At 45.7% G+C, this 27,648-nt stretch overlaps 2 protein-coding genes across 2 annotated transcripts; one reads left to right on the forward strand and one right to left on the reverse strand.

The window, feature by feature from the left end:
- The first annotated feature begins 350 nt into the window (after positions 1 to 350).
- On the forward strand, positions 351 to 14,482 carry PPEF2 (protein phosphatase with EF-hand domain 2). Its single transcript, XM_030450182.1, is given in 17 exon segments — positions 351 to 411; positions 3,921 to 4,048; positions 4,576 to 4,633; positions 5,312 to 5,487; positions 6,355 to 6,469; positions 7,228 to 7,274; positions 7,786 to 7,961; positions 7,963 to 8,013; positions 8,015 to 8,069; positions 8,160 to 8,309; positions 9,077 to 9,415; positions 10,096 to 10,281; positions 10,916 to 11,058; positions 11,567 to 11,673; positions 12,790 to 12,953; positions 13,612 to 13,699; positions 14,304 to 14,482. Coding segments are annotated over 17 exon segments (2,223 nt in total).
- Positions 14,483 to 15,374: 892 nt separating this feature from the next.
- NUP54 (nucleoporin 54) lies at positions 15,375 to 27,569 on the reverse strand. Its single transcript, XM_030450183.1, has 12 exons — positions 27,439 to 27,569; positions 23,081 to 23,164; positions 22,811 to 22,945; positions 21,874 to 22,103; positions 20,835 to 21,022; positions 19,671 to 19,867; positions 18,683 to 18,737; positions 18,047 to 18,140; positions 17,473 to 17,580; positions 16,976 to 17,095; positions 16,533 to 16,643; positions 15,375 to 16,185 (listed from the first exon to the last, which is right to left on the reverse strand). The coding sequence occupies exons 1-12, from the start codon at positions 27,488 to 27,490 to the stop codon at positions 16,057 to 16,059; spliced, it is 1,503 nt and encodes a 500-aa protein (XP_030306043.1). The 5' UTR covers positions 27,491 to 27,569; the 3' UTR covers positions 15,375 to 16,056.
- Between the last annotated feature and the right edge of the window lie 79 nt (positions 27,570 to 27,648).

Consider the following 27,648-nt stretch of genomic DNA (forward strand, 5'->3'; position numbering starts at 1 on the left):
AAATTACAGTACCTATATCTGCAATCTCTGCTATTATACAATAGGAAAGGTGCTGAAATGATTCCTATTTATATAGCTAACTTGAAATCTGAAACAGTGAGACAGAAACTCTTCTTGTGCAGAAGACAGCAAAGTAGCTGGACAAACCTGGAAGTGGAGGATGTACTTGGGTCCAAGACAGGTCACCTGCTCACTGAGTTTAAGTGTTAATATATTTAATTATAGATTCTCAGCACTGTGGGACATTGCAGCTGTTCTGCTTCTGGCCAAATGGTCTTTCCTGCACCTCTTTTGTGGTTGTGGTGATACTGGGCCACTCTGCAACGTTTTAGGAGCACTGGCTGGAGAACATGGGATCTGGGAGTTCTGTAAATGCCAACTACAAGGACTCCCTGCAGAAGTCTGAAAATGGTGAGTGGTTCTTTGAAAAAACAATCTTCCCCTGTCTGCTCCTGCACATGCCATTGGGAGGCTGCAGTGGATCTGTGTCTTTCCAGAGATACCTGGCTTTCTGGAGGTTGAGGTTATGTATCCCAGATGTCAGACAGAAGACCACCAGGCTATGTAGACCAGGACTAGATGAAAATCCACCCCCAAAACCTGACCAGAAATGAAGCAGCAAAAAGCAGTTCTGTTGGATGGATGAACAAGTTGCTACTAATGTGCTGAGTGCTGACAGGGAGAGATGGTATCACCCTGCTGCTCCTGATGGACTCTGGTTTTAAAGACCATGCTAGTAGTGCAGGACTGATAAAACAGAAGCATTAGCAAAGCCAAATTAAGTCTGGTTCTTAAGATGGTAGAAAAGCTGAAAAGTAAAAAGTGTGCTTTTCTCCCAGTTACTTCAGTGTAATGTTCCTCATCTCTGTTAACAGTCTAGACCTTTTTATGGCTCTTACAGCTGTAATGATTTGTATTTATGAAGTCTGCTATATATGATAGTATCAGTTCTCTGGATGTGTGTGCTTAGGTCTGCTGTGGAACAAAGGGAGTTTATGAGTGAGATTTTACCCATGAGGAAGTGTGAGAAATAAACAGATTCCTTTGTTGCCCCAATCATTCTGTCATTAGCACTGGCAGAAGAGTGCTGTGGTGCAAGCTGTTTGCCAGAGCTTTGAAAACCAAAATACTGATTGCATTTAGAAACTAGAAAAGCAGGGATGCCATTGTGACTCAGTCTTTGGTTTGCAATTTGTTTGTGGAGCTCAGGCTTTTTGTTTGTAATTTACTTTGTTGATAAGCTCCACCTTTTTAAAAAATCAGATTTGTCTATTGCTGTAGCACCAGAGAACCACTGACTTTCCCAAGAAGCTGCAGTGCTATTTTATGATAATGATTGTCTATAACAAAGTGTAACATAAAACTAATTACTTGAACCTGCATTAGATCTGATACCTCACCAACAGTTTCCCAGGACAATAAAACCTCTCTGAATTTCTTGCCTTTGGTTCTCAAAACCCTTCAGATTTGCTGATCTGGAGATGTGGAGCTGCTTAGGATTTTCCACCCAAGTATAGTGTCCTGTTCCCCCTGTACAAGCCCCAGGGGCTGTTCCTTAGGGAAAGCACAGCCAGCAGAGCTCTGTTAAACCAGCTCTGCACCTGAGTGAAGAAGGGGATGGGGAAGGGGAAGTGAAGAAAGTGCAGAGTCCCTTCTGTAAGCTGGTTTGTGAGCTGTGCTGCTAGCACCAACAAGCAGGTTTTAGTTTGAGAGTTGCCCCTTTGGCATGCCTCAGTAACTTATCCAAGGATGTCTGGTTTGGTTTGCTGCTTGGATCCTCATAAAATGAGGGTAAATCTCTTTCTCTTCCCTGTTTTATTATTTTTTTCCCTAAACTAGTACAAACACTGCCAGAAGAAGGTCATCCAGGTAAGCTAGTTAATTAGAATCCCTGGCTTGCAGAGTCAGACTCTGTGTAAGTATCATAAAAACCCCATGCCTTGCCCATTTGAAGCTTAAAATGCTGTGGGTGGGGGTATATAATGCTCACCAGGTGCTTGATAACAAGTCTGGTGTATAGTTTTAATTTTTCAAACAATTTAGTTTTCATTGGTATCTGTGGAGTCGTAACTGTGAATTTCTGCTTGGGATTGAGATGAAATCCATCTCACTCCTGCTGCAGTGATTGAGCATTTAGCCCCTGTAGTCATTTATTTTACAGAGTAATTAACCAGACTGGGGTTCTGGTTACCTGCCAGGCAAATTACTGTGCAGGGAGCAAGGCAGCTACTGGGGAGGCTTGAAGAGGGTACATCAGGAGCACCAAACTGCAGAAAAAAGTCACCTTTTTTTGGCTTCCCATAGCCCAGCTGATCAGGAAGCATTTTCTCAGCAATGCATAAGGTTCAGGCAAAGAATAGAGAAGTTATTCCTGAACTAAAGCTAGCCAAGTCTTACCTTTTTGCCCATGACTTCCCTGTGACTCAGGTCCCCAGCTGCACAACACCAACAGCTCTTCCCTTTTTGTGCTCTGCAGCTCCTGGTGCTGTAACAGTAACATAAATTGGAAGGATTATTATTCTCAACACTTAAACCATCAGGATAGCTGCTTTAGGTAAAGGTCAATGTTTCTTGCTGCAGTACATGGAAGTGGTTTATGTTATATAATTAATGCAAAATCACATAACTGAATCAGTGTAGTTTCCTTGTCTCAAGGGGGATTTTCTTCTGTTTACTAAAGCTTTTCCACCCCATGTTCCCCACTGCTCTGCTTTGGTGTATAGGGCAGTGCTCTTACACAAACCAGATGCCAAGGGAACACAAGCTTCTGCAGCAGGGCTAACTCTTTGTCATCTCCATTTGATTTTGGGCCAGCCTGTAGATAGAGCAGTCATCCCTCCCTCAGCTCAAGATGCCACAGAAAAGCATTGTTAGAAAATGTTTTAAGCACAGGGCTCTGGGGTAGGGCTCCAGAAATGAACAAGAAGGGGGACAGAACATAAGCAAAAGACAGATGCCAAGTAACAGAGCAAAGAGCTTTAAAGTCACCAGATGGTCAAAAAGCAAGGTGAAGGCCAGCTAAGGAGGATGGAAGTTTCTAGAGGTACATAAAGCTCTGTGGCAGAACTTGACAAAGGAAATGGGAAACTTTAAATAAACACACACCCCATCTGAAATAATCTTTTAATGAAAAACACAGAAATTGGGGAAATGCAGAGGAATGGTTATGTTTTAAAGATCAGGGCAAATTATGTGCCATTATGTGGAGGGAAGAGCCTGGTGCCAGTGCTGGCTGGGGACTGAACCACAACCAGGCACCTGGAAATTCTTGGCATTTTATTCATTAAGTGGCTAAAGATCTATTTTCCTCTTTTTCCTGTGGATGTTTGTTTTGCCCTCATTTATTCCAAGGTAATGGTATGGTAACATTTCTGCTAGAATAGATCCCTTCTTAAGTCTGTCAGAACTGCAAAAGCTGAGGTATTTATTTGGATTAAAGGAAGGTAGACAAACCCCATATTTTTAAGATTCTGGAAAAGGGGCTCAGTGTCTTTGTTTTCCCCCAATTCTTTGTGTGGCCTCAGTTGAATCTCTGGTTTCCTGAATCCCAGTATACGTAGACTGTAAGCCAGACATGAAAATGATTGAGATAGAGAGAAAGGAATGAAATTGTTAATATGTAAGAACATGACTGGACCTTTAGGCCCTGATGAGCTGTTGTTAAAGCTGAGGAGCCAGCAGAGATGGTTAGAATTGCTTCAGAGCTCTCTGGTCAGGCAGGGTGAGGATGAAGCTCTTGGGTTGCGGAGAAAAGAAGTGGGTGTGTTGTTATCCTTACAAGTCAGGCACCAGAACACCTCTCCAGGAAACTTGCTCCTGAAAAAAGAAAGGCCCCTTTTAAATTTTGAGGGTCAGGAGAGGAGAGGTAGCAGGGTACCTCAGCTGCAGCTCAGCAGGCTGGCTCTGCCTTTGTCCCCCAGCTTTCAAGGCAGCTGTATTGATCCAGTGCTGGTACCGCCGCTACGTCGCTCGGCTGGAAATGCGCCGGCGCTGCACCTGGAGGATCTTCCAGTCCATCGAGTATGCCTGTGAGCAGGACCAGATCAAGGTAAGGGCCCAGGGAAAAGAGCATGCAGGAAAATACAGCATGGAGAAGGGTTTCTGTGCCACAGACTCACTTTTTTGTCTGGCTACTGGCTGGCAACCCTACAAGTGCTTCAGCAGGCTGAGGAGCAGGTGTCCTGCCCCTTTGTAATTTCCTGCCTGCTCACATCTCAAAACCCCTAAGTACTGAGTCCTGAAAGCAAGCCAGAAAGGCCATTTGACATTGTTTTTCCCTACTCTGAGGACAACAGGCAAGCCTAACTGGTTTGTTATCCTTAACTTGGATTAATATCCTTTTTATGGTTGCCTTGCTGCCAGGCAGGGAGAGGAAGGGCTTATAGGTGGGCTTCTGCCTGCATGGCTGAAGGGAAAGCCATAAGATACTCAACATGAGAATTGGTATAGTGTGATCTGCTGTATATACCAGCCAACAAGGAGAAGGGCACAGATGCTTCTAGAAAGAAGATGATGTTAAGTTTCCACTCTGCAGAGCTTCCTTTAAGAGTGAATGACAATGGGCTCTTCTTGCAGCTTCACAACTTCTTCAGTTACCTCATGGACCACTTCACGCCGAGCAGCAATAAAGAGAGTAAGTTCCTGTGTGGTGTTTGTAGATGTGGCACCAGCAGCTCGGGAGGTTGTACCCTGTACTGATCCACTGCCCTTCAGGATGGCAAAGGGGGGACAAGCAAATCAGGAATATGGACAGGGAGTCTGGAAGTTGTCAGAGCTGTGTGAGGGAGGTGGGGCCAATTCTTGCTCCTTAGGAGCTGAAAGAGGGAACAGAAGCTTGGTATGTTTTCTAGGAGCCCCACTAGAAATCTGTTTTCAGTGAGCCCAGGCTTTGCAGAGTGCATTTCTGAGGTGGGAGAATTCAACTTAGGGAGCTGTGCTCTGGGATACCTACTTTATAGTTAGTCTCTCACTTAGAATGGGGAAGGGCTGTGGGAACCATGACAGCATCTTCCTGAGTCTGCAGAGAGCTTTGTGTGTTACTTCTTAGTGCTTAACTCTTGCACTCTGATTGTAGTGAGTAAAAATCAACTGTTTGCTTTGCTGAGCAGAACCTGCTCAAGTCCTCACTCCTTCCTTTCTCACTGCCACCCTTTTCCTCACGACCACCCTGCACATTTTACAGCAAAGCTCTGTTGACTTCTTTTATTGTACAATTTGCTTTTGCATGCCACTGATGATAAGATTTCAATTTTCTTGTCTCTTTCTCTTTTATTTAAAAAAAAAAACAAAAACTGACCAATCTACCATCCAGGGGATTTTATCAGTCGAATGTTTGTAACTGGGGAAAGCTTCAAAGAGGCAGAGCTGGAAAAATACTGTGACTATGAATCCATCAAGGTGCCAGATTCCTACACTGGGCCCCATCTCTCTTTCCCACTCCTTCCTGACCATGCCACTGCCTTGCTGGAAGCTTTCAAACAGAAAAAAGTAAGGATCCAAAACTAACCATGCTTCTCCCTTCTCCATGCAAGGGTGTAGGATAGATAACTAGGTTTTATTCCTCCTGGCAAGATAAGCTGATTGGAGTAGAATGAGCTGGCAGGCTGTTAAGCAAAGGGGGATGGAAATGATACAGTATCTCCCCCCACCATAGGAATGTTCATCATTTCTGAAAATGCAGTTCTGACAAAACAGAAGACTTTTTGGAGGTGTGCTCCAATATTAACTTGAATTTAATTTTAAAATTAAAAACAAGCCTCCACACCAAAACAGTCCATGTTAAAACACTGTCGTATTTTATGTTGCAATTCCTCAATTTATAAAGAATTCATAGGAAAGCCCAGATGAAAACAGCTGATTAAAATTAAGTTTTGTGCCATGCAACTCTGACTGGTATTTAAAATGTGACCAGTAAGGATTTTGGTGACATTGCTTATTCAGCAGCATAACAAGATCAGTCCTCCTACAACTGCAGTGTTCTGCTGCCATCTCTCTGGCGAGGGCCTGAACTGCAAAACAGGCTGAAACATCCTTCCCCAAACAAAACGACTGCTGAAACAAAGGTCTCTTAAGTGTCCTGAGTAATGTTAAACACTGACACCCTGCTTTTGACCAAACTTATTTCTGCAGGATTGGCACAGCTCAGGGCCTGGCTTAATGTGCAGCAGGCTAAGAAGGATGTAGAGAGCAGCTTCTTACCTGTGACACTGAGCTGGAATTTGTGCTGCTCTCTAGTGAGAGTTTCTGCCCTCCAGGCTGTGGTGCTGGCTCCTTAGGGCCTGTGCAGCCAGAGCTGAGTTGCTGCTCAGAGGTCACTGATTTCCTGCTTTTAATCCCTTCACTTTCTCCTAGTAGCAGCTCCACGCTCGCTATGTCTTAAACCTCCTGAATGAGACCAGGAAGCACCTCAAGCAGCTGCCAAACATCACCCATGTCTCCACCTGCTATAGTGAGGAGGTCACTGTGTGTGGTAGGTCCTGGTGGGTAGGGGGAAGGGATGGGAAAGGTATAAATGCTCTCCCCTCTGCTGAGTGAGGGATGCAAACACAGTCCAAAAGCAAAGCACCAAGATTTAAGGAATTTTTCAACTGGAACCTAATTTGTCTTGGTTCTGTCACCCCAAACTTAAAGAGTCCTTTTTCTAAAGCACAGAAACTGCATCCAGATGTGGAATAGCCTCAAAACTCAGACATTTTTTGTCCTGTTCTGTGACCTGGGATTATTTAAACAACCAAGTCCTGGAGCTGTTTTGGCTGGGTCTTCATTAGCAGCAGCATATGCATTCTGACACAGAATACTGACAGGTATTATTTTCCTACTCAAGGATTAATGTTCTTAGCACAGATGTCAGCAATGCAGCCAGCTTCTGGAAAACAAACCTCTCTCTCCAGTATCATGTTAAGTGAGAATTTAGATTGACATTTGTTTTCCATGAAATGCTTGATTCTCCCAATAATTGATCAAAGTGAAACAGTTCCTGTGCCATGCTGTGTCACTGTAAGACTTTAATCAGTCTTCAGAAGCTGGTGTAGGTTTTTTGCTGTCCTCAGGCTTCGGCTCAAGCCTTTACATCATGTCCTTTTCTTTTGGGCACAGTGAAACCTCTACCTTGAACTTCCCAAAATGTGTCAGTGGTCATTAATTTATAGAAGGGGCACTTCGTAGGAGTTGTTTATTGGTGTTTTTTAAAGTGAAACATCCTGTGACTTGTCTTTTTGTGCCTGTCAGGGGACTTGCACGGCCAGCTGGATGACTTGTTCCTCATATTTTATAAGGTAGGCACTGTGTTTGGAGAGGGAGGCTGGGCAGGCATTGTGAGAGGTGTTGTGGCTCCTGCTGAGAAGTGTTTGCAAAACTGAGCCCTTCACATGTGACCTTCCACATCAGCTGGTTTGAAATGGATTCACAAAGCAGCAGCTCCTTTCCCTGCTGACTTAGAACTCTGAAACACACAGACATTTGGGAAGTGCCAGTGGACACTTCCTGTAAGTGCTGATACCAGTGGCACCCCTTCCTGACTGCCAGCTTTCACTTTTCAGTCAGTTTGCCAGTGGGAGCCTACATGATAAAGATCTGTCAGGATCTATTGCATGAGATGGCATGGGACAGGAGAGAGAATCACAGAATGTTTAGGTTGGAAGAGACCTCCAAGCTCATCCAGTCCAACCTTTGACTAACACCACAGTCAACTACTGAACCAAATGACTGTGCAGCTGGAGGGGGGAGGTACAGGTAGCTCATGGGGAGGCCTCTCTTGTAACATCCACTTCTTCCTTGCTTTTACAGAATGGCCTTCCCTCCCCTTCCAAATCTTACGTGTTCAACGGGGACTTTGTTGACAGAGGCAAACAGTCCCTGGAGATCCTCATCATCCTCTTTGCCTTCCTCTTGATCTATCCAAAGGAGGTTCACCTCAACCGTGGGAACCACGAGGACCAGATGGTCAACTTACGGTAGGGTTCCTGCAGGGCTGATGGCTGTGGCAAGGGTGTTGCTGCACACCCCCACTCAATCCTTTCTCCTCTTCCTTTAGCTATGGTTTCACCAAGGAAGTAATGCAGAAATACAAGGTAAGCATCTGTTTCTGTCTCCTTTACCACAGGAGACATGGACTTGGAAGGCCTGGTGCTTCATCTTTTCCTTTCTGGCTGCCCCTCTAGGTGCACGGGAAGAAAATCTTGAAGATGATTCATAATGTCTTCTGCTGGCTGCCTCTGGCCACCCTGATTGATCAGAAAGTCCTCATTATACATGGGGGCATCTCTGACACCACTGACCTGGACATGCTTGAGAAGATTAAAAGGAACAAAGTAAGTTTTATTCCCTAGACACTGTGAGACAGGAGTGTTGCTGATCTGTGGTGAGGAGCTTATTTCCATGCACCAACTTGCCTGTTGATGAGACAAATCTGAAGGATGGTCTTAGACAAAGTGTACTTTGGTACAGTGGATGGCCTGGAGTGCATCACTTTGGTTTAACTGTGTCTGTGCAGGAGGTGTGAAGGGAAGGAGCACTGTTGGCTTCTGGAAGATGTCAGGATTGTAGTGAGGGAAGTGATGGGTAAAGGCACAGGTAAACAGATGGGCTGGTGCTGACTATAAACCCACAGTGATAATGAGACTTTGTTCCAGTTTCTTAGCCTGTATTTCCCCCTAGCAGGGGGAATACCTAGCAGGTATTTCCAGCAGGGTTTTGGTATCTATTCCTAGTAGAGAAATCCTACTCCAAACGTAATGGTGAGCATTGCAATTAATCCTCCCCTCATTCTGCTGCCTATTTCCCATTGCAGATTAAACCCATGCACTCTTATCTTTTGTGAAGTGTCTGAGCAGCATAAAGTCAATGTAGAAGAGACAAATCTGTAGGCAGGATGGATGTGGTCCCCCAGCTGGACACCAAGAATGGCACATCTGTGAGGATGGCTCTAATAAACTTCCACAATAAATTTGGTTTGATGGCAGCAAGGGGGAACTGAGGTTTGGAGGTATAGGTCACTACACAGTGGAAGATGGCAGAGCTGGAGGTGTGGGTTTCCCAGGAGTGTGACCATGTCTCTTTTCTCTCTGACCTCTTCCAGTTTATGTCTGTATTAAGAGGAAAGGAAAGAAAGGAATCGAGTAGAAATGTTGAAGTACAGGAAATAATTGAGAAGAGCAAAGCAGAGGCTGATCCTCCAGCAGCAAACAAGGCAGAGCCCAGCCTACCTGTGCAGCCCCAGCCAGCTGAGGCTCCCAGCATGGCCAAGAAGCTGGAGCTGTCCAGGTGGGTCCGTCAGACGGTGCAGGAGCAGATGGAACGGTGCCGGCGGGTGGTGGACATCAGTGAGTCTGAGGAGGATGAGCCCACCTGTGCCAGCATGGTGTCCCTGGCAGATGGGGACAGGCCACGTTGGACTCACCAGGAGGAGGGGAAGCAGGTGAGCAGCCTGAGCAGAGCCCTGAGCTGGGTGGGCTGTGGGTGTCTGCTGCAAGTTGGTTCTCTGTTATGAGGAATCCCTCAGTACAAAACACATGGGGCAGTGCAGACCCCGCTTGCCTCACTTCATGTTCAGTATCACAGCACTGCACACCTGATCAGCAGCTACTTAGATATTGAGGTCAGGGTTAAAGACATTAAACTTTAATCCAAATAGTGGTTACTGAGTCAGCTTACATTAGTGGAGGCTGCAGAATGTTCCGGCTAGAGAGAAAAGGAGTTTAATTCTAAGCCTGCTCATGGCCCTGGGGTCTGCTGGGTGTTCTTGCCCTGGGACCTGTGTTTTGGGACAGGGGAGGACAGGCAATGCTCTTTGAAAACTTAAGAGGCACCAAAGGCAAAGCTTTTATCAGGCCTTATTTATGGACATCCCTATTCCCCCAGGCACCCTGGGTGTGCCTGTAGCTCCAGGACAATCATACTGTCACCTCTGTGACAGACCAGCTCTGTGACAGTCCCATGGAACAGTATGGGGGTTCAGCTGGGATGCAGGAATCATCTCAGTTGTCCTGCAGCAGTCTAGGAAGGGATTCAGAGACTGAGCTATCTTTGCTTAGGAAACTTAAATAGGTGATCTCTGCCAGGTACCCTTCATTCAGTGAACTTTCCCAATCCTTTCAGATTTTAGACATTCTCTGGAGTGACCCCATGCCTCAGGAGGGCTGCAGAGTGAATACTGTACGAGGTGGTGGCTGCTACTTTGGGCCTGATGTGACAGGGAAGATCCTTGAGAAGTACAACCTGCAGTTCCTCATCCGCTCCCACGAGTGCAAGCAAGAGGGCTACGAGTTCTGTCACAACAGGAAGGTTGGTGAGAGGGGCAGGTGGGGTTTTTGGTGAAGGATACTTAGAGTTTCTGTGGTGGCTTGTCTCAGAATGGGGCTTTGTTAGGTACTTACAGCCCTATTGGGAGCTGCTGAGGTGTGTTTCCAGCTGAGGTTTTAGGTCTTCAGTCTGGAGCCACCTACTCCACTGGGGGCATCTGTTGTGCAGCAAAGCACCTTCTTGTGTGTGGTAGCTGAGAAAAGATCTGAAGCAATTGGTGCCACTGTCCCTGCTTGATGCAGCTGTTTCTGAAGATGATGTACAAAAGGGTGTTACTAAGCTGCTGCAGCAAAGTTCTGCTCTCAGAAGATTCAGGGTCACTTCAGTGACTTCAACAGGGCAACCTTCGACTGCTCACTGCAGCTGAGAGTGGAAGTTTTTTGGGAGAGCAGAGTGAAATTGTAGAAGCCCAGTGTGTGGCCAGATTGATGTGACACCAGTGCTGTCCTCGAGGGACTTGTAAGGCTTCCAGGACAGCTACCACTTTGCTCTGCCTTTTCCATCTAAAACATGTTGCTTTCACAGCCTGGTGACTCCAGATGGGATCAGCTGTGCTGGTTTTGCTGCTGTATAACAGGATCTGTACTGATCTGAAATCTCTCTCTTTTGGGCTTAGGTGCTGACCATATTTTCAGCCTCAAACTACTATGAGATTGGCAGCAACAGGGGAGCCTATGTGAAGCTGGGACCAGACCTTGTCCCCCATTTTGTTCAGTACCAAGCAAACAAGACAGCCCACACTCTCACTATGACCCAAAGGCAAGGCTTCCAGTTGCTGGGTGTTCACCAAGTCAGAATTCCAAAAGGGAAAACTTTGGGAGCTTTAAGAAAATTTCATTTGGGAGCTGAGCTTTCACAGCTTGATTTACTAAGTAACAAAGGTGAAGGAGGATTCAAACTTTGTGCAGAAATTGGTGAGGGAGGTTCAAGGGTTGAGGATAGAAGTCAGAAGGAGACTGTTTTTTTTAACAGCCTGTTTTTCCAGCTTTTCTTTTCAATGTCCAGTTTTAACTTTTCACCCTCACTAAAGTTCCCTTCTTTATTACTTCACAAATTGATGCAGGGATTCACTGCATCAGCTGTGGGGAACTGGGCTCCAGACAATGCTCCTTTGTCAGGAATAGTCAGCCAGTCAGCTGTAGCTGCAGAAAGTTGTGCAGGGATTCAGGCACATGCCATGGACAGGTCAGAGTCCTGGCAAGGTGCAGCTTCTCCTCTGCTTCATGGCAAGTCCCTCATGTGCTTCTCCCTGTTCTGCCTCCTCCAGAATCAGCAGAGTGGAGGAGTCAGCCTTCCGAGCCTTGCGGGAAAAGCTCTTTGCTCACACGTCAGCCCTCATCAGCGCCTTCAAGGCCTGTGATAAGGACAACACAGGTACCTCTGGGCTGGGGGCACAGGGCTGATGCCTTCCTAGGACAGGGTTGGTGGGGCTAGGACAAGCTTGGTGTGGCTAGGACAAGGTTGGTGTGGCCAGGACAAGCATGTGGCTGTCTGGGGGAGTCCTCACTGATAGCTGTCAGTGACTGCCAGTCGGGGGGACTGTGTCAGACCTTGCCAGGCTGCTGGTCCCATGTGCTGGTTTTCAGTGTGTTGTGAACCTGTTAATGGCTCAGGGTGTTGTTACACTGAGAGGGTGTTGGAGAAGCAAGAGGTGATTAGCCTGCTGTGCAGCAACTTAGTTTTGGTATGAGGAGAAGCCTTTGGAACAGGGGTATTGCTGAAGCATTGGGAAAGATGACCTGGAACATGTCTGCCACGTGGGTAGGGCTGGGTGGTCTGCAGAGCCCCTTCATCCCTGGAGTCCTGGGAGAGATTTTAATCTCTGGGAAGAGGAAAGGGATGTACCCCATGGGAGCTGCCTCTGCTCCTCTGTAAGGAGCTGTAAGTTCATCACACTCTCCTCTGCTCACACAGCAATCCAGACATGTTGTTGAGATCTCTTTGTGGGCTGAGAGAGAAAAGGGACACAGTGGTTGGCAGAACTGCTTTCTTGTAGGTGGAACTGCTTTCTTGCTTTCTTCCCTGGCAGCAAAAGTGTATGTGGAAGTCCAATCCAACTATTACAGCAGCTGCTGAACTAGGGGCTTTTCCATGTTCCTGGGTGACTGAGGAGTGCAGTTGTGTAGGCTGTGATCTGCAGGGTGAGCCTGGCTGTAGGCCACACATTTATAATGAAATACCCCAAGTTTAGTGTCTTCCTGTTGTTCAGATGTTTCATGACTGATTTCTTGCGATGATCAGAAGCTTGCTGAGGCTGGGGGAAGCAGAAAGTGCACTTGTGCCTGCAGTGACTGATGTCCATACAGCCACATAGGGTCTTTTCCTGTGCCTTAAAGTGCTCAAGCATGCCATGGAGAAACAAGGCTGTAGCTGTGTGCAGCACGGCAGACTGGAGACATGTGCTGCTCTCAGCTTTTTACTTTGCCTTCATGAGCTTTCAGCTGCCCATCTGGCAGAGGTCTCCAGGGCTCTCCTTTTTCCCTCCCACAGGAAGGATCACACTGAGCAACTGGGCAATGGCAGTGGAGTCAGTCCTGCACCTGGGGCTGCCCTGGCGGATGCTGAGGCCGCAGCTGGTGCGCAGCACAGAGGAGGGGATGCTGGAGTACAAGTCCTGGCTCGAGGACTTGGCCATGGAGCAGAGGAGCCAAGAGGTGAGGACTCAGCCCCTTTCCATCAAAGCATGGTTTAGAGAAGCTCATGGGATCTCCCAGCACGTGGAACTAAGTATGGTTTGAAAGCAGAGCGGGTGGTTCTGGTTCCTGCATAACCCCAAATCACACTGAAGTCGATGGAAGAGCTTGCAGGAATTCAAGCAGTCCAGAGGTGTTCAGTCCATTAAGTAGACACCTGATGCACCTCCCATCAAAGCCCAGAGGCAGCTTCAGATGCAGGCTTTTATGTAGAGCTACATTCCAGTCTGAGCTGAGCTTTCTTAATTACACCCAGCAAGACCAATTCTGTGATGGTCCAAAACCACAGCTCGAGTCACTGCCTTCTCTGTTACCCCAGGAAAGCTCCATCTGGCAGTGCCAGGCTGCTCTGTGCTGTAATGCAGAGCTGCAGAAGGCCACGCATCACCAACCTGTCTGATAAGCCACACAGAGGGATGTGAAGTGCATTGCTGGCAAGCTCATGGCAGCAGTGAACATTGTTATTTATGGGAAGGTCTGAAGTGACTGTTCAGAGAAAGCAGAGTTGTCAGAAGGGAAGAAGGAATCACAGAATCATCATGGTTGGAAAGGATCTTCAAAATCATGGAATCCAACTGTCAGTCCTACACCATCTCAATGTGACCATGTTGTCTTTCAGCACATCCAGTCGAGCTTGCTGGAAGTCATTTATCGAAACAGATCCAACCTGGAGACCATCTTCAGGATCATAGACAGAGATCATTCAGGTAAGCAGGTGTGTGCAGGGGGTCTTGGTCACTGCATTGTATTCCAGTCTGCTTCTGGGCTCCCTCTAGTATGGATGAAGGCATTTTGATATAATGCTTGGATCTTTCTCCTCTCTCCTTTGGGGCTGTTGTCTCAAGAGCTTCTGAAATGTCAGTTCCACAACCAGGATGCATTTTGATGGAGAGTGTGCAGTCCAGGCAGAGAATTAATGTGTTCCAGAGGGGTTCAGCAGAATAAAAATTGTGATGGAAGCAATTACAGTAATGCATTGCACTCAGGATCTTGAATTACTTGTTATCAGTTATTTGCAGTCATCTTCACCAAACCACTTTGATAAAGTACAACAGTCTTATCCTCGTTTTGTTCTCCTAGCTGTATGATGTCTCCTTTTTGCTTTAAGCTGTATTTGAGCCCATGTTCTGTGCACTAGAAAATTTAGTTGCAGCATGCAAAATGTAGATGATGAGTGACTTCTGTCCTTCCTTTCAGGTATGCAGGCAGCAAGGCTGGGAGGAGGCATCAAACCTGACCAGGGGTCCCTCCTTGCAGTCTGAGTGCCGTGGTGACCTTGCGCTGAGGCGGCTGTGCCTTCCTTCTCCACAGGTCTGATCTCGTTTGAAGAATTCCACCAAACCTGGAAGTTGTTCAGCTCCCACATGAACAGTGAGCTGAGGGAGGATGGCATCAACGACTTGGTTCGCAGCATTGATTTCAATAAGGATGGAAACATTGACTTCAACGAGTTCCTGGAGGCCTTCCGCCTCGTCAAGCAGTCACAGTAGAGGGATCACAGGCTCCAGCATCCTCAGGATCTATTTCCATTTCTCTACCTTTCAAATGTTATGAATGGATTCTTTTTTTTCGTTTTGTTTTGGTGGCTAATGAACAAAATTATTCTGTCTGTACAGTGTTTGAGTTGTTTCTGCTGTACAAACTCCTATTGCAGAGACTGATGTATTTTTGTTTGTTATTTTCAGTGACTTCTGTAATGAGGAAAAAAAGGCAACATGGGGAGGGAAAGTCTCTCTCTAGTATCTGTAATCATAGGATATTTGGGTTGGAAAGGACCTCTCAGGGTCACCCAGTCCAATCCCTGCAGTATCAGGGACACCCTCACCCAGATCAGGGTGCTCAGAGCCTCCTCAAGCCTCACCTTGAACATCTCCAGGGATGAGGCCTCAACCCCCTCCCTGGGCAACCTGGGCCATGGGACAGAACTTGTTCCTGACATCCAGTTAAATCCACTCTTCTCTAATTTAAAACCATTGCCCCTCATCCTGTCACTCCAGCCCTTGCACGCAGCCTCTCTCAGCCTTACTGCAGCCCCTTCAGTCACTGGAAGGTCCCTGTTAGGTGTCCCCAGAGCCTTCTCTTCTACAGGCTGAACACCCCCAGCTCACTCAGCCTGGCTCCATAGGAGAGGGGGTCCAGCCCCCATCTGGACCCACTCCCTTGGGTCCATGTCCTTCCTAATAGCCACCTGCTCTAAGGGAAGTGACCTTTTTATTTTAGTTTGGGGACTGAGGCAGCTAAGCAGCTGTGTGGTGTGGGGTTTGCTAGGCTGTTACCTGCAGTGCCTGAAGGAGAGGGAGGTGCATTAACCTGGAGCTGTTGGCAGTTCCACTGCTTGCTGATGTAGCTGAGAAAGAGCCAACACCATGCACAAGTTATTACAAAGTCAGACTGAATTTATTATTCTCCAATTAAAAAAAGGCAGAAAACAACATCTAGACATTCTGTTTTTACTTGAGGGGCTGCAAAGCTTGGTATAATTCACATATGTAAAGAGAGAAAATATAACCTTCAGATCCTTGTGGTCCAAAGGAAGGACAGAAACTGGAAACACCAAATTCCTGCAGCTTGCCCCAGTAAACTACTGGTATTACGGAGACTGACACAGTTACAGCAACATACATATCTCTCATGATTGCAATTAGCTGTTTACAGAATGATGTTACTTGACTGTTTTGACAAAAACATGGAAGAGGGCTAAGCTTTCCACAAACCAAGTCACAAATGGAACAATTCGCCTCCATTTCTAAGACTATGCAGTTGTAAAAAAAGGAAAAAAGAAAAGAAATGTACAATAGTACATATAGTTTTATCGTAAAACAGTATCTGAACGGATTCAGTTTTCCTTCTTTTATTAAAGCATATATAGCTTTATAAAATATAAACCTTCCAAAGGTCAAGTTCAAAAGCTTAGAGGAGGCTTTGCTAATTCTAAAGATAACAACCAGAATACCACTGCTCCTAGAAGATACGAGCTTTATTTTACCTCAACAGTTTTAGCCTTGGAAGGTGAACCATGAACTCGAGTACCATGATCTGTGTAAGCCCAGCACCACCCACCATGTCAGCTGAAGACTCCTCCTCTGATGGGAATGCTCTCGTTCAGCCCATGTTCTATAAGTTTGATGTCCTCCAAATCATCCTTGATGATGCTAATCAGGTGACTCAGGCCTTCTTGCTGCTGCTTCAGATGCTGCAGATAGTTTAAAAAAACCACCATGAGCACAGTTCAACTTCCTAGATTTTAAAGTAATATTCTTCAAAGCTGCCATGACTGATGGCCTTGGCACACTGAAAAGCCTGGTATCATTTCTTTGGAAAAAAAGGTAAAAATAATCATTTTCTCCACTTGTACCCTAACTGCAGAGAGGGGCTTTGCACAAGAGTCTGATGAACTGTCACTGAAAACAATAAAAAGGGCTTCATTATCAAACAGTGACAAAACCATGGCATTTTAGACACATTTCCTAAGTCAGTGCAGAGATGGCTTAAATTGTGAAGTTGAGAGAGTATCCCAGGATGCTCCCCAGCAGTACTTACTTGCTTGATCTCCCTTAGGAGGTCTGCATTGATGTAGTAACGCTCCTCAGCCCGCACTGCTCCAAAGTGGTTCTGCATCCTGATCTGGGACATGAGTTCATTCAGTCTGCCCTGGGAAGTGAAACAGGCTTGTACCAGACACAACTCATTCACTTCTGTCAGAGCTCAAACGTGTACCACTCCCCGAGTCACAAGCAGTGCTGTTTATTCCGTTTTAGATTATTTTGTTTGGAAGGCATGCAAAGGGCAAGCAACTCCAATACTTCTAAAAACTCAAAAATACATAAACATCTATCAGTGATGCAGAAAAGAGACTGATGCTACAACCTAGTAACATGGCTGGACTTCTCTTCCAAAAGCTTCTCACAGCAAATATATATACACGTGGTTTGGAAAACTTATGTTCTTTTCTGAAGAAAAACCAGTTTGTGTGAAGTGCTCACCTTGAACTGTGTAGGTGCATTGAGCTCACACTGAATTGTATCCAGCTGCACCCGGAGCTGCTCTTCATCTGCTTGAATGGCATACCCACTCTTCCTTTGGATCTCCTGCTTTATTAACACCTACAAAAGAAGCCTTTGAGGTTCATTAGAGAAGACTTTGGCCACTTTTGCCCCCACTCACCCATCCATGCCTCTTTCTGCCCTCCCTCCAGCACCTCTCTCATCAGATTTGTTCTCTCACAGCCTCAGGGCAATCCCAGGACTCCTGAGTAAGTCCAGAGATAATGTTCCCACAGCAGTAAGACACACTGCACACCTGCAGCTTTCCCTGACAGCTCTGCCTCTTCCTTACAGCAACACCATTTAGATGAAGTCAGAATTTCACTTCTCAGCACTGTCCCTGCACAAGACTGCACCAGGTCATCCTGCCCCCTCCCAGCTTGCCTTCTGGCACTGAACTGTGTGCCAGCAGGAGCTGCTTACAGCGTCCATGTTACCTGTAGTGTTCTGTGAGAAAGTGCCATCAGCTTCCTTTTGTACTGTGCAATTTTTGCCATGGTTGTGGTTTGGTTTTTCTGCAGCTCACTGATATCTTCTGATATTATCTGCAGAGGAGATGGAGTCAGTCAGAAGTCAAGAGGAATTTCTGGTTACATTTGAAGCCAGAAGGAGTTTCAAAACAGTACTCAGCCCAGCAACTGAGTGTCCCTGCCAAAGCTGCTTTCAGAAAGCTTTTTGCTAGACTTCTGCTGTTCTGGTTTCTATACATTTTCATATACAACTGGGATTTTCAGAAGGTACCAGAAAACTGGGTGTCCAAATAAGAACCTGTGCTACTGCAACTTAATTCAGGTGTTTTAAACTAGCCTGTAACAACACTGCAGGCTTGAATCTAAAAAAAAATGAAAGCCAAAATGTACTGCTTTGGCCAAAGGATTTAAGTAAGCAATGTATAAGAAATAATGATAAAGAGTCACAAAACCCCAGTTCCAGGTGTTAACACAGAAGGCACAGAGGGAGGCACATCCTTTCTCAACAGTAGGCAGCCAGGATAAAGATGAGAAACCTTACATCTAATCGAGTTTGATGCTGTTTGGTCATCTGATCTTGGACCTTCAATCTTCTCAACAGTTCCTTGAAACCCACCATTGGTACAGGAATAAGCCTACATGAGTACAAATATTTCTTACAGCACATTTTTATATTCAACATGTGGTATGCATTAGTAATCCTGAATATAATCTAAAGCTACAGATGACCTTGGCCTAAAATAATACATTAAATCAGTAATTAAAATAATACAGAACTATTTCTTGTTTTGCTAAGTTCTACAGTCCTAATCACCTGTTCCTTTTCATAAGGAAATCAGCCTAAATTATCTGCAGCCACTGGAAGTTACAAGGGTACAGCACTTTCAGCTGCAAGAATAAAGAAAAAAACCCAGCAGAGTGGCTGCAAAAAAAGGCCACAATAATTAGTTCATATAATGGAGGCCACTACTACTCACAACAATTTATTCTGACAACCCTTAAGCACCTGAAGAGTAAAGGGATTAGAAAGGCATTTCGAGTAATCCTCCCTCTTTGAGATCAGCACCTGACAAAGTTATTCCCTACTAAGTTTCTTACAAGGTACCTACACAATATTATATATTTCTCCCCTTTCCAAATCTTTTTTTTACTACTCTGACAAACTATTAAGACTTACTTGTCAGGATCAGGATTATCAACTTTGGCTTGTTCCCAAATAATAGGATCAACACCTTAAAGAAAAAAAACAAGTTCTTAGTATGGATATACCTGAAGAGATATCACATCTTACAGCTCTTAAATGGGAAAACCACTAGGAAATACAAAAACCCTGTGAATTATGCCAAACCTGAATTATTGCTGGACAAATTAAGGTTAATTAAACAATGGTAGTTCTTAAAAATCTTGGTCCTGGACTGTGGCAGTAAGTTCAGTCCAAAAGGCTGTCACACACTTCTACTGGTTTCAAAGCACAGGAAAAACATCCCACAGATGATGAGAAAGAAAAAAAAAAACAAAACAGGGGACAGTCCTATGGTTTCCACTGTATGCTACACTTGGGTCAATATTCCTCTTTCAGGTGCTTATCATAATTTTTAAAAGAATAATTTAAGAAATCAGTAATTAAATTATCTAAGTACCAAGCTAGTTGGCAAAATAATCCAAGTAGGTATTATGATGGTTCCAAAATGGATTTGTCTGAGGATTTTATCTGTTGCCAGCACAGTTGCTTGTTTTGCCATGAACTGCTTCACCTGGTAAATATATAAAATAAAAGCAGCCCAACTGCACATGTATATCAGCTTGTGATAATTACTACATTCTCCAAACCTCACTACAAATCAGATCAGGGTATGTTATCCATAACATTCTTCACTGTACAACACTAAGTCATCCCTCATAAAATATATTTTCTGCAGACCAAAACTCATCTCTTGAGGTGTGGCTGCTTCTCTTGCACACCTCACTGCTTGAGTAGCCAGCTTCCTATGGAACATGACTACACTGCACAGTGGGAAAACTGGCTGTAATTCAGATCACTACATCAGCATGCTGGAACACCTTGGAAACAAAACCTTGTTTTTAAAAGCTGTTTCCCAGTGTGCTGACACTTGTATTTTTCCCAGAGACCCAAAAGAGCTCCCGAGCATCCCCAGACAACATACCAGCAGGAGGGTTCTGCAGGAGCTGTTTGACTTGTGCTGGGGAAAGCTCTGTCCTGGCCATGGAGAGGCTGACCCCCAGCTGCTGCAGGGAGGACTTGATGTTGGCTTGTTCAAAGTGGGCGTAGAGGGTGGTTGCAGGGACTCTCCTGGAAGTGCCGTTGGGCGAGCGTTCAACCACGTAAATGATCACTTCTGTCCTGAAACAGACAGAATGGGTCCTCCCAGAAGACTGGGAGCATACAGAGACCAACACAAGAAAGAACAACCCTAAATCAAAGCTACCATTTCTTCCAGCTGACTCTTTCCTTCACACTTGAGATATAAAGCACCGGTAGCTCTAGGGTTTAACTGGGAGAAAAGGGGGGAGGAATGTGGTTTCCATTTTCCTGTATATTTGTATATATTTAGTATTTTTTCCTATTTATCATTCCTGTTTCATTAAAGTTGTGTAGTTTAGTTCCCAACTCATAAGTCTCTCTCCCTTATTCTCTCTCCTTTCTTTATCAAGGAGGAGAGGGAGATTAATAGAGAGCGTCTGTTATTTGGTTTAATCACCAGGCCAGTGTTAAACCCTGACAGATTTATTGGCTGTAAAGTCCATACAAAATTACATTCTTCCCCCACCAAGTTTTAACAAGTGTTATATGGTGATACATTAAAAATAACCTAAAGGCTTTGCTTTTTACAGAAGAGTGAAAGTAAGAAGGAGAGATGTCAATCTACATAAAACAGGCAGACTGACCCACCAAAACAAACATTTGCTCTGTGAAACGCTGCAAAGACCCCAGTACCATACACCTCAGTCCTACCACCCTACACATGGCCAAGTGAAAAATAACTCACAGCTCCTCAGATACTAAGTATTTATTGGTCAGCATCCTCATCTCCAATTTTTGCTGCTGAGCAGGGTTTGCAGAAAGACCTCTGTCCTGGCCTGAGGTCCTCAGCTCTGCACTCCAGCAAAAAAGTGAGCAACATATATGGGAAAAGATACTGCACTTAACACCTTAAGAAAAAGCAGCACTAAGAAATGAGAGACACAAAATCAAATTCAAGATGAAGAGACCTAAAATCAAGGAGGAAGGAAGACAGAGAAGAGTAAGCAGCAACCCTTTATAACATGCACTACCCCACATAAAAAGGCAACAGCACTGGTTCACATACTGGTCATCTGGCATCGTTTTAACACCTTCTACGTTGACAGTGAGGGTCTGGTTTCCTCCCAGAATTTTGTGCAGTGATTCTACAAGCTGCTGCTGCTGGCTTCGAATATCTGTTTCTTTTCTGTTAAAGACCAAGACCACGAGGCCATCTTCATCTTTGTTGTTGGGCATTAAACTGTAACCCACAGCCTGCAAATAAACAAAAAGGTAACGCAACAGAAGCAGAAAATCTGTTGTGCAGGCACTCAGTTGTTGCAAAGATTTCATTAAAGTGTCACACTGTGCTTAATCAAAATGAGTCTTAATTAGGTATTAACCTACATTCGGGTTAGAAAGTTTGCACTTCAAAGAATCAGCTTGGGAAAGGAGGGTATCACCATGCCTGACCCAAATCCACTTTCAAGCCTGAAGCTTAGCAAGAAAGTCAGCAGAAGCAAGCTTTGCAGAGGATGAAGATCTGCATATTCCTGGCTGACAGGAGATGCAAGATCTGGAACTGCTGATGATGTTTTACAAGGGAGGGAGTCAGCTTTGGCACTGGCAAGGACAAAGGAAGATGAAGGCTGGTGGATTTAAAATGGGATGGGGGGGGGGTGGCAGGTTCAGAGAGGGTTTTACTAACGTAGGCAAAGCAATGAACAAAGCCCTGATGTTCCTACTCTGGATGTTAACAGTTTCTTTCAGATCTGAAGGTTGTTTTAAATAGTTTCTCTAATGGTGCAACCTATAGAAATACACTTCAAAACTAATTTCCAGAGATTTGTTCCCAACACACACATACCAAGCTGAATGCTATCACAAGCCAAGCTCAGTTTCAAGATCCACGTTTGCACTCCTTATCTCAACACCACCCAGATTTCCAGCATCTATACATCTCCAAACCTTCCAATAAACATGCATTGGAATCGTGTACATTACCTGGAAAAATACTGCTTCAGAATACTCTTAACAGCAACAAAATCTGATTGAACACTTATGAGATGCTCAGCAAGCAGAGCAATGGCTTCAGAACTGTTTGTGGGCAGCTGAACAATCCCTACCTTAAACCTGCAGAAAGGGTTTTCCTGTGTGAACTCCACTGGAGCGATGTTATTGTTGAAGTACCCTTTGCCTGTTCCCCAGAAGGCCTGGAGCTGGTTCCATTTTGCCAAAATAGCATCTCTCTCATCACCCAAGAGTGTGGGAGCTGAGAGGGCACTGGCTGTATTGATGAGCTGGTTTGACTGGGCAGGTGTCTGAGCAGGCTGGCTGAACAAGCCACCTCCTAGTGCTGTGTTGGATGAAGAAAAACGAAGTGTTTACCAAACAGGACAGATGTGCTTGCTGATATGTACCATCTACCTATCACTGGCATCATGTCTTCTCACATTTTGAGAAGCAAAATAAATGCACAGAATAAATAAATCAATATCAGATGTTTTTAAAAGTGTCTTTTTAGATCAAAGCTGTATCACTAACAGAAGCTCCTGAATGCTGTTAGAAGAAAAGACTTAGGATTTTTTTCTTTAGAAGAGATGTCTATATTGACCCAGGACATTGTCTGGCACCTTTGACATCTAAATCTGAATTTATTACACAGATTTATTATTACAAATTTAGTGGACTCCCAGCCTGCAGCTGCTCATTATCCAGCTCATATTTAAACTAAAATCACCACTGCTTTTCTCCCCTTTCTAGTAACACCATGACTGCCCACAGCAGTTTTGTACCCTTTCTGCTGCTGCCAGACCAAAAGGGTGAATATGATATTGAATAAATTTAAGAATAAAGCTCAGAAATGTACTTGAGGTCCAGCTTAAGACAACGGCTGAAAACGCAGGCACTTCAAAAGCCAAATTTCTGAGAAGCCTCCATGTTATCAAGAGCTAAGTCTACCAGCCTCCTGTCACACTACACTTGTGTCCCACTACTTGTGCTCCTGTTGCAGCTTTATGCTCCCTTGATCAGGCAGGGGTACATCAAGAGGCCAATACTTACTGCTCTGCTGCTGCTGGGTACCAAAGCCTCCAAATCCTAGCCCAGTTCCCAACCCACTGCCCAAGCCAGTTCCAGTGCCTGTGCCAAAACTCGTGCCAAATCCAAAGCCTTTGTTCTGGGTAGCACCAAAGAGTCCTGGGGAAACAAGCAAAGAATTACTGAGAAACAGGAGACAACAGTACCTGTGACATGCAAAACATTCCTGTGAAGGGCTGATGCCCTACTGGACATTCTAAAACAAGTCATACTTCCAGAGTTGTGCTCTCTTACCAGTGGTACCTGTGTTGGTGGGAGCAGAAAAACTAAATGCTGGTGCTGCAGTGGTGGTGGTTGTCCCAAATCCTCCAAATGCACCTATCAAACAAAGTTGGCAAGTCAGGCAGAGACCAACTGTCAGTGGCAGCTGCCCACAAGGTGACAATAACTGGCACGCTTCAAGGGGTGGTGTGAGAAGAGATGTTGACAGATGGGTGTAAAATGTTTCAAGCATGTAGTTCACAGTGATCATGGGTATCAAGCTCATTGTCTGAGGAAATGGGAGAGGACACATGAACTAGGAAAGCCAACACATCTATGGTGTGTTAAGAAAGTAAATAAAAAAGCAGCAGGTAACTAACATCCTGTTCCCTCACCAGCACCACGTGCTTTCCATAATGACAGACACAACTAATAACAAGATTTCTCAGCTATGCTCTCTGCAACACTTCTAGTCAATGCTGTTGCTATGTGTTTAGTAAAAGAGCTGTTTTGTGAGCTCTTCCAACATTCCTAGCCTTAAAGACTAAAAATAGAAATTAAAAAATAACAAATAATAACAAATTAAGCAAATCCTGAGGCTAGGGTGTATGCAACTGCTGTTCCTACATACATCAACTATTTCTTTCTACACACAGGTAAAATTGTAAAAGGTTTTGTTTTAAGCCTAGTTTGCCTATTATACTCCCCATTAAATCTCATTTTGAGGTTCGAGCACTATCAGAGAAGACAGATGCAAAAGCAATCAGCCTTCTGCAGATTTTCAGGAATACCAGTCACTGGTTAGCAGGTGGATATCTGAGTGAGGGCCTGAGCTCCCCTGTGCCAGAGAAACCCACACTCCCATTTTCCCCCTTAGGCACAGGGCAGCTGTGCAGAGAGAGGTGCATGAGGCTGCCCAGGTGCTGGATGTCATCACACCATTGCTTTGCACCACTGTCCCAAGGTGCAGCCTGTGGACACCTGACTAACCCTGAAGATCCAAGTCTCTCCATTTCCAACTGTTTTTACAAGCATTCAGATGGAGACAGTCTGTTACAAAGGGTTTGTCAAAATGATGCTGCCACTGTTAACTCACATGTCAATAACAAAAAAAAACCCTCTTTAGATCTATTACCCTACTACACTTACCTAGTACACAACAAAACAAAAGCTTAAGCCAGAGTTGACAAGCAATCACATTTTATTTGCATTCAGCAAACATCTTAAAGTGAGTGGGTATAGTAAGTTTTGCCCTGTAACATTCTGAATTTCAGTCCTACAAGTGAGTAGGAAACCTCAGGCTACAAAAATCTTAGGCAGCTTTGTAGTCCCAGCAATCTATTTATCCTTTCTTGAAAAAAGATCTCAAGGGTGCAAACTGCTAAACAAAATCAAGCATCCAAACTCTCTTCTGGAGTAGTTAACATTCAGCAAAAGAAATACCATCTGATTACCTCCACATAAAATCAACCCAACAAACCAAAATCAGACCCCTTGAGAGCACAAAGCAGGTAAGAGTAAGTTTACACAGGGAGCAGCTACACTGTGGAATGAATGTAAGTCCTATACGAGCAGCGGCAATGAGGCCCCGGGGGGCTAATTCAGCAGGAGGAGGAGCATTAGAAACCCACCCAGCCAGGCATTTTTATATGAAATGGCAAAGATTTGACTTGCAATTATATCAGCTGATGGCTCAGAACTGCTGGATCTCCATGGAACGAGTTTCTTAATGGAAACCCAGCACAGACACCAGGCAGAAGACCTTCCCAGGAGCAGCCCCTGGGAGGGGTGGTGTTTCAGGGTGCAGAACAGCCCTTGAGGAGCAGAGACAACAGGCAGGGCTGTTCATTTTGTGCTGATCGTATACAATCTGTTTCTCCACAGAAACCACCTGAGGTGTAGTGCACTCATGAGAGCCAGGGGAAGGCCAATGAGGAGACACAGGGGGAGATGAAACACATGACTGCAGTAGTCCAAGAATCTCCTGTTGGGAACCGTGGCGTTGGGATCCAAACGGGGAACTGACGCTGCTGTTTTGTGAGGTAATCGAGGCTCAACTTTAGACTGGGTCAAGCTGACAGGTTACCACAACTCATTTCTGGTTCAGAGACTCAGCATTTTTTGTATTTTGTAGGTGGCTATTTTTTCCTCAACAGCTATTTCTTGAGAATTTAATAGGCAAAACCCACAACAAGCCAGCCTATGGTTCTCAAACCCATTCCACTTCCAGAGCTTTTATTTCCAGTCTTCACTGGACATGAAGATTAGAACTTAAGAGAGATTCTTGGTCAGGAATGTAATTCTTGGACCCCTGCTATTAACATTTATTACACAACAAGTATTTATGCATTATCTACCTGCACTTGCCAGACTGTTACCAAAATTGAATGGTGGAGTTGAGGTAGTGGAAACACCGAAATTCCCAATATTAAAATTCACTGCAGGATTAGCAGTTAATCCGAAACCCCCAAAATTAAACCCACTGGCAGTGGAGTTTGTAGTTTCAAGCCCACCAAATCCTGACAAGCGGGAAGCAGAAAGAGAGCAAGGCAACATTAGTTCTAAGTGAAAGGTGGGTCCAGGGGACAAGACAGGCACAGTTAAAAACAACAGTAAGGTATTAATTGGCATTAAACATTATTTATTGCACACAAGGAGGGCAGGTGAAAGCTTCCAAACATTTAACCCCCTTCTCCCTACATCATTTTTCAGCATAAAAAGCACTTATCATTTTACCCACCTTATTTCAAAGCTATACACAAAACCATCCACGTGATTGAACATTCCAATTCAGAGCAACTTTTAACATCTTAAGACAGAGCTGCACAGCTGCACAAGTGTAACTGACAGCAGCATGCTTACTTCAGAAGTTTCCAGAATAACAAAAACAAACCATCTTCATGCTTATACCATATCAACATAAGAGCAGTGACAGCAGAATAACCACAAAATACAAGTCCAGCAGCTGAGGCACCATATGTCACAAATAATCCAGGGCAGACTTATTCAAGTTGTATTCTCAACATCTGTCCATTCCAGCGTTTGCTGGTGTCTTACCTGATCAATCCAGGTTTTTCAGCACTAAGAAAAATGGGCTACCACAGCAGATTCCCCATTCCCTCCCCAGGAATAGCTGAGAACAGGCTAGTGCTAGGCAGACAAAGGCAACTCCTGGGGTGTGATCCCAGACTTCCCTCTAATATTGGTCTGTGAGCACAATAAACCTTCTAGCAGTCTACAAATAACAACGAGATTATATTTTAGTGTAAGATGGGGCCAGAAAGTCTGTGTCTAAAAGTGAGTGAAAGCCCAGAGAACACAGCCCAGGCTAACTGCAGCAAAGATAAGCCCTGCCCAAAGGGCTTATTCAGTGACTGCTCTTAAGAGTCAACAAAGAGTTATTTTGGCAAGCGAGAGTTCAGAAGGCTCTGGACTGCATTTCATCGAGACTGAGCCAATTTCATCAAGACTGAGCCAACTGACAGCAGCAAAACAATAAGAGTGCAAACGTCTTTACTCAAGTTAAGCACTCTCTTTTACTCTGCTCAAAAATCAACTTCCAAGAGCATCTTGAAGTGATGATCTGAGCCACCCATCAGCATTAATGAGGCACCGCCGCCCTCACTACATCACAAATGGCCCAAGAGCAACCGGAGCCCTGGGAAACTCCCAACACGGACTCGACACCGCGGTTCATACAAAGGGAATTAAAAAACCAAACCAAACCAAACCCCAAAACTGGACAAAACTCGGCCGGTACAGAGGAGACAACGTTTGGCCGAAGGAGGTAGTAAAAAAGCAGCGAGTCGCACGCATCTCACCCGTTCCGCCGAGAAAGAGAGGAGACTGCCTCACCCGGTCCTCTCACAGCCCCTCCGACGGCAGCTCCGCACCGCCCGGCCCACCCTGAACGGGGAACCGGGACCGGGACCGGCTCTGAGGGGCTGCGGGCCGCTCTGAGGGGAAACCGGTACCGGCTCTGAGGGGCTGCGGGCCGCCCTGAGGGGAAACCGGTACCAGCTCTGAGGGACTGCGGACCGCCCTGAGGGGGAACTGGTACCGGTACCGGCTCTGAGGGGCTGCGGTCGGCTCTGAGGGGGAACCGGTACCGGTACCGGCTCTGAGGGGCTGCGGACCGCTCTGAGGGGCTGCGGGCCGCCCTGAGGGGAAGCCGGTACCGGCACTGAGGGGCTACGGGCCGCTCTGAGGAGAAGGCGCGCGCGTCCCGCCGCCGCGGGGCCGCGATCTCATTGGTGGAGAGGTCGGGGAGACACGCGCGCGCCTCGTGACGGCCGCGAGGGAGAAGGGGGGGGAGGGGGTCGCGCGGTGCGGTGGGCGCGCGCGCTCCCGGTGCCGCTGGGGCTGAGGGGACGGGACGGGAAAGCGCTCACCGGTCGGATTGGCGGCCCCGGCGCCCGCCGTTCCCCCGAAGTTGAAGGCCATGAGCTTGCTCGGCGTGCAGCACCCGGCTGGTCCGACCAGAAACAAACCGCTACCGGTTTCCGGCCGCTGCCGCCGAGCGCTTCCGGGTGGCGCGGCCTTGCCTTGCCTTGCTTCCCCGCCCCCCCCCCTTCCCGCCGCCTCCGGTAAGCGAGCGCCCC

Source organism: Calypte anna, chromosome 4A (genome assembly GCF_003957555.1).
Source record: "Calypte anna isolate BGI_N300 chromosome 4A, bCalAnn1_v1.p, whole genome shotgun sequence".
NCBI lineage: Eukaryota > Metazoa > Chordata > Aves > Apodiformes > Trochilidae > Calypte > Calypte anna.

Coding starts and splice junctions, on each gene's coding strand:
- NUP54 (XM_030450183.1), bottom strand. CDS start 27,490: ATGGCCTTCAACTTCGGGGGAACGGCGGGCGCCGGGGCCGCCAATCCG. Junction 23,165..27,438: donor CGGGGCCGCCAATCCGACCG/GTGAGCGCTTTC, acceptor TTTGTTTGATAG/GTGCATTTGGAGGATTTGGG. Junction 18,738..19,670: donor CCTGCAGAACCCTCCTGCTG/GTATGTTGTCTG, acceptor TTTTTCTTTAAG/GTGTTGATCCTATTATTTGG.